The following is a 5,970-nucleotide window of genomic DNA, read 5'->3' as shown; positions in this document are numbered from 1 at the left end:
CAGAGGTTTACTTAATAAGATTATCTAACTAAATGTAATATGTTTCTTACTTTAACATCTAAAATTGGAATCTATAACCATTTTTTTATTATCTGCAAGTGGTAAAACAATGATTAACCATTAAACAGGCTTAGATCAGATGCAACTGGACTTAAGCTTATTTTTTTGAATGACTTATTTTTTAGTATGACACTCTTTTATGCATAAGCCCCTGATCTTTCAGAATAAACATCAATGTGATGCAAATGAAATCTATCAAATATGAGCTGACCTCATGCTAAATATGGACAATGCAATGATATAAATGCAATGTAAGATTTGTTTGCATATTAATAAAGGAAAACAATATTAGTTTGTGTAAACACTTGTCTTCCCCTGCTGTTTGAGTCCCATGTAAACACTCAGTGAAAGGATATCTTGTTTACCTACTTAGGCGCAAAACAAACTGTCCCATCATCTCTCATAACCTCACTGATCTATGATCAATTATCTAAACACTCTAATCACTAAAGATGTAATGTTCTTGGATTTTAAGAAGGACCTTCTACACGTACAAAGAGAACAAATACTGTATGTATACATGTGATCACTTTTTGCACAAAAGTTCTGTAAAAAATGATTCTTCTGCTTGTTTTCGTTAATCATTTTGAGTATTTCTATTAGGTTTCACTGTGGAACTCTAAACAGTGATGAGACTGTTGAGGTGAGTGGTATTTATCCTTACTATGGCCATAAATTAACACCAGTGTTTACCAGTTTTCACAAAAAGTGCAAAAAAAATAATTTGATAAGGTTTTTATGCCTTCAAGAAATACACATACAAGGTTAATTTAACTGCAGGATCTTTATTGAATTTGTTGACTCTTTTGATTTCTTTTTACTTCATCTGATTCACATCCACATCAACACTCTTGGAGGAGTCAACCTTTTTTCCATTCACGTAGGTCTCTTCCACAGTGATGGTCTTAGTAACCACTGAAAAAGGGGGAAAAATTGATTATTATTAGGATAATTATTATTATTGCTTTATTTCTACAAAAGGGAAATATTTTATTGGCTTTGGAAATAAAAATGTTTCTTACCTTGCTTTGAGCTTTCACTGGAATTGATTGGAAAGAGAAACATTATAAGTTAGTTATATATTTTACTCGTAATGTTCTCATTATTTCGCCTGTTTGTTTATACATCTTGACCAGCTCTCACCTGTCAATCTCCCCATCTAGCAGCCTCCTGTACTCTACAATCTCTGCCTCCAGACGGGTCTTGAGATCCAGAAGCGTGCCGTACTTCAGTTGCATTTCAGTGATACTGTTGGTGAGATTTAACATCTGATCTTCTAGGCCTGTAATGAAGGCCTGGAGACCTGCTAGCTGGGCTGCATAGCGTTCGTTAGTCTCTTGCAGAGTTGATTCAAGAGAAGATTTCTGTCATGGAAGGTTTCAAATTATATATATAAAAAAAAAGAAAAAAGAAATGGATGGTGAGTACTTAATGTCATCAGCTTTAAATTTACTGTATAAAAACAGTGAAATGCAACAATCCCTAATTGAAATTTGCACCATCAACTTATTTTTTGAATCCAAATGTACACATTTTATATACTTTGTAAGAATGCTGCATTCTTTATCTATTCTTTTCTCTAGATTGAGCTAACTATAGTGCATGCAAGGGTTTGCTTATGCTGCTATCAAAAACGGCACAGAAGCATATAAAAGTTAACCAAAAAAAGCAGCCTATTTAATTATGTTATCATTATTTTACTGTATTAACAAAACACCCAAACACAAATATACTTTATAAAATGGCAAAGATCAGGTGAGCTTAACTTTCTTTCTAAAAATTCATGTTTTTTTTATTAGCTATTAGGACATAAATATGGTGTGTTAGAACCTTTAAGGTTAAGGAACAGGCCTTTAACTGTTTCTGACATCTATAAATAATCTACCTCAGGGCATTCAAACCAAATGAGTCGATGCAATCAACCGGTTTCCCTTAAATAGAAAACTTTAAAACTATTTGATCTGGTTGAATTGTTGTGAATTGGCGCTATATGAATAAAGTGAATTTAATTCAATTCAAACCAAAGATGAGTCAAAACGAACAGTAGATTACACCTACAACTTGATTTTCAAGAAAATACAGCTTATATATATTTTTTTTGTTTTTTGCTACCGGTACTCAAATAAATCAAATTTGATATGGTGAATGTTTAACCTAAACATTTTCATTCAAATGAGTGTATCTGTTCATAAATATTCAAGATTTTGAATTGATGGCTGATTTTTTTTTATTGTTCTTTAAAAACAATTACCCCAGTATAAATTCCATCAGAAGTTTTTTTTTCTCCACATAATACTGAAACTTTTAGGATTAACCTTTCCAACTGTTGTTGATTACATAACTTCCACTTTTCGATGCATCCCTGCTCCATCACACCTGAACCAAAAGTTCTTGTTAACATTCAGTCATTCAGCTGTGCAGAAGTTTGGCAATTGGCCATTTATTTGATTAAGGTGTGCTGAAGAAATTATGTAATTAAAAGTTGAACTGTCTCTCAAAAACTATATTTAGGAACCATTGTCTACCCTTTTAGTGGTAATATATCAATGGTTCATCATCCCTGCATGCCTTACTAAGTGGCTTGAGATCATGGAAAAGTCTTTCTTTTTGGCTATTATCTCAAAAAAAAAAAAAAGGATGTCACAATTATCAGTAAGCAGACATTTAGGAAATTAGGTTTTAACTTTAAAAAGTAAAAGAAAGAATTTAGGTGTTTTCAGTTTGTGTTGTTTGCAGCAATCTTTTAACCGTACTTTAAGTCTGTGTGCCAAAATAAACATTGGGATCTAATAAAACCTCTGGAGGCTAGGCAAAATGTGTGCAAGTGTTTCTGGGTATGGTTGCTACTCTGGCATGTACTCTCTTTATTTAAACTGGTTTGGCTAATCTTTTGCAAAGGAAACAAATTGGTTAAATAAAGAAAATGAATAAACGCTTTAATGAATATTGCTGGAGCGTAAACATACCATACTTAGCTGGGATTGCAGTTCAATCTGAAGCGACTGAAGGGTGTTCTTTAGCTCTTTAATCTCAAGGCGGGATGACTCAAGACTGGATGAATTAACTTCTACCTTATTCTCCACCACTGTACACTGGGAAGACACAAAAGGTTGACATTGATTACCACTTCAGTCTTTTATTGATAGGTTTTTGTAAGACTTAGAAATGCAGCTTTATGACTCACCTTGTTCTGGTACCACAACTCGAGTTCCTTGCGGTTCTTGGCAATAAGAGCCTCATAGTGCTCACGGATCTCTGTCATGATTTTGTTCAGGTCTACAGGGGAAGGAGCGTCCACCTCAACGTTAAACTGGCCACCCGCCTGAGTCTTCAGCAGAGATGTTTCCTGCAGGGGGAAATAGAACCAAATTGTTTTAAGTTATTATCCAGGTATAATTGGGATAGGTATAATGGTGTTACGTAAACAAAGAGCAGCCTCCAGCTGATGGAGGAAGAAAAGAATCCAAGGAACTGATTGAAGAGAAGGGAGGGTACCTTCTGGGAGAAGCACCATTTTGATTTTATGCATAATTCCTCTTTTTCATAAGGAATAAAAAAGGGCTAATATGTGATTTAGTTTTAAAACAATTGAGGGAGGTGTTATAGTGAAATAGTTGAATAATTCAGTGAATAGCTTCTTGTAAAACATCAATAACTGAGTACACATAAACTAATGAAGATGAACTAAAACAATTTAATTTTTTTCCCTGTTGTATTTTAGTGCTGATCAATGGTCCTCATATCTACTCTTAAAGCTCTGTTCTACCTGGATCACAGCAGTCTAATGGTTTAATCTCCTCCTCAATGTCATGAAGGCTTGAAGCGACTGGTTATGATTGTTTTGTTGTATCAGGTATCTTGAAACATGGAAGCAAGTCAGTTTAACTTATTTGTAAATCTTGATTCATGCCCTGTCAAAGGCTTTTTCTGCTGCCTTACCTCCTCGTGGTTCTTCTTCAGCATGATGAGCTCGTCCTTCAGTGACTCGTACTGACCCTCCAGATCCATTTTTTGCAGATTAAGATCATCAAAGACCTTCTTCAATCCAGCGATGTCACCCTCCACAGCCTGTCTCATGCTTAGCTCGTTCTCGTACCTGAGAAGATTTATCAAGAGAAGGTAGAACAAGTCAGAGGGCCCTTTGAGAGCATGACATAAAAGATAAAATGGACACCAAGGAACAAATACTTAGATAATTCACTCACTTCATTTTAAAATCCTCAGCAGCCAGTTTCGAATTGTCAATCTCCAGGTAGAGCTTGGCATTAAATGTGGTGGCATCTCGGATCTGTAGAAGAAAGACAAATTTGTAAAAAAAAAAAAAAACAAGTTGATGTGAAGTTGCAATCAGTGGAAAATATTAAATTTCTAACGGGATGATGTTTAAAAACATTCGCCCTTGTTAGAAGTAACCTTTCGAGTCTTTTCCCTCCTACCTTATCCTGCAGGTCAGCGATGGTGGCAAAGTAGTTGCTGTAATCACGGGTGATCACAGTTTTACTTGAGTACCATTCTCTGATCTGCTTTTCGAGCCGCTCATTCTCCTTCTCCATTGAATGCACCTTCTGAAGGTAGGAGGCCAGACGGTCATTCAAATTTTGGAGCATGAACTTCTCGTTGGCATCAACATGGAGGTCAAGTCCATCGGTGTTATTGTTGCCTCCTAAATAGGGTAAGCAGGTAGTATGGGTTGTGGAGATACGGGTATCCCGACCTCCCGCACCACCGTAGACACTCATGGTCTTCTGGCCACTGGACACCTGTCTGTAGGATCTGGAGGTAAAAGACATCTTGGAGAGTCCCAATCTGAACGGGTCAGGAGATCTGGAGAAGATCCGCAGTACAGAACATCAGCAGACCCCTTTTTTATATAGTGAACACCTGCAGTAAAAGAGGGAGGGGCCTAGAGTTTCGGTTGTTAAAATAAATTATGTTAAACATATCCAACTTTCTGCAATGCAAACTTTCCATCATTTTGGGTGTGGAGGAAGATGGTTGCACAAAGGTGGGGGTCACTCTTCAGTCTTCAAGTCAAACTTGTCATTCCACATTGTTTAGTTTATCACCAAATGGGTGTCATTGGATGCGAATAGTTATATCGATTTTTGTGGGCAGATCCGATAAAAGATGAAAACTGAATAAACATAAGCAAAACTTTAAAAGCCACTTAATATTATTTTGAAAATAGATTAAATTTGGTCATTTTGCCAAAGTGGAAAGAAGACAGCTTGGGTTTTTACTCTCAAACAAACTGCTTTGGAAACTTTCCATCATCTTGGGTGTGGAGGCCAATTGTTGTGTTAAGGGTGGGGGTCATTCCTTTCATTTTAAGTAAAACTTGTGATTCCAGATTCTGTTTTTTTAACAACAAAAAGGCTGCAGTGCTTCACACCTTGTAATATATTTACAGCACACTCTATCAGTATTGGTCTCACTAGATCAAGATGAGCAAAATAAAAAGTAACAGGTGTATCTATTGTGATGAATCAAACTCACACTTCAGATAGTCTTTAATCTTTATCTGCTAAGAAGTATCAGCATGGATTTGACCGAGTGTTTTTGATCAGTATCCTGTTGAATCATCCAATAGGGATCAATTTGCATAACCCTGTCCAGAAGGTCAGCATATTTTTTAATCTAATATGTCTTAGTATTTCAAATAGTTCTTGATGCTGTTTGCTTGTAAGAGAATTCTCAGGACACACATATCCAAAACATTACCTGAAGGAAAACAGGTAAGTTGTTTTTACCACATATTCACTATTTGGAAAAGATTTATTGCTGAAAACTGTGTGCTTGTGGTCAGTTTTATCAGACCACAAGCACAAAGTTTAAATAACAGTGTTTGTTAAGGTTAAGAAAGTCCACTGGTTTATTAGTAGTTATTTGGTCACCTTTGAAAGACTGCAT

At 35.8% G+C, this 5,970-nt stretch overlaps 1 protein-coding gene across 2 annotated transcripts in view; it reads right to left on the bottom strand.

Moving 5' to 3' along the window:
- Positions 1 to 4,911, bottom strand: part of LOC107090754 (keratin, type I cytoskeletal 50 kDa-like) — a 14,313-nt gene extending 9,402 nt beyond the window's left edge. The window contains exons 1-8 of one of the 2 annotated variants that reach the window (XM_015384315.1): positions 4,497 to 4,911; positions 4,266 to 4,348; positions 4,000 to 4,156; positions 3,245 to 3,406; positions 3,027 to 3,152; positions 1,204 to 1,424; positions 1,083 to 1,099; positions 870 to 975 (exon numbers count right to left, since the gene is read on the bottom strand). In XM_015384315.1, coding sequence (XP_015239801.1) covers positions 878 to 975; positions 1,083 to 1,099; positions 1,204 to 1,424; positions 3,027 to 3,152; positions 3,245 to 3,406; positions 4,000 to 4,156; positions 4,266 to 4,348; positions 4,497 to 4,850 — 1,218 coding nt within the window. In that variant the 5' untranslated portion in view covers positions 4,851 to 4,911 and the 3' untranslated portion in view covers positions 870 to 877. Of the gene's footprint in view, positions 1 to 869; positions 976 to 1,082; positions 1,100 to 1,203; positions 1,425 to 3,026; positions 3,153 to 3,244; positions 3,407 to 3,999; positions 4,157 to 4,265; positions 4,349 to 4,496 lie in introns of those variants that run through there. The other variant, XM_015384314.1, reaches the window with a different exon arrangement.
- Positions 4,912 to 5,970: the final 1,059 nt, after the last annotated feature.

This window comes from Cyprinodon variegatus, unplaced genomic scaffold, assembly GCF_000732505.1.
Source record: "Cyprinodon variegatus isolate N-32 unplaced genomic scaffold, C_variegatus-1.0 Scaffold310, whole genome shotgun sequence".
Classification (NCBI taxonomy): domain Eukaryota; kingdom Metazoa; phylum Chordata; class Actinopteri; order Cyprinodontiformes; family Cyprinodontidae; genus Cyprinodon; species Cyprinodon variegatus.
The sequence above is the reverse complement of the archived record's forward strand: the minus strand, read 5'-3'. Positions and strand labels throughout refer to the sequence as shown.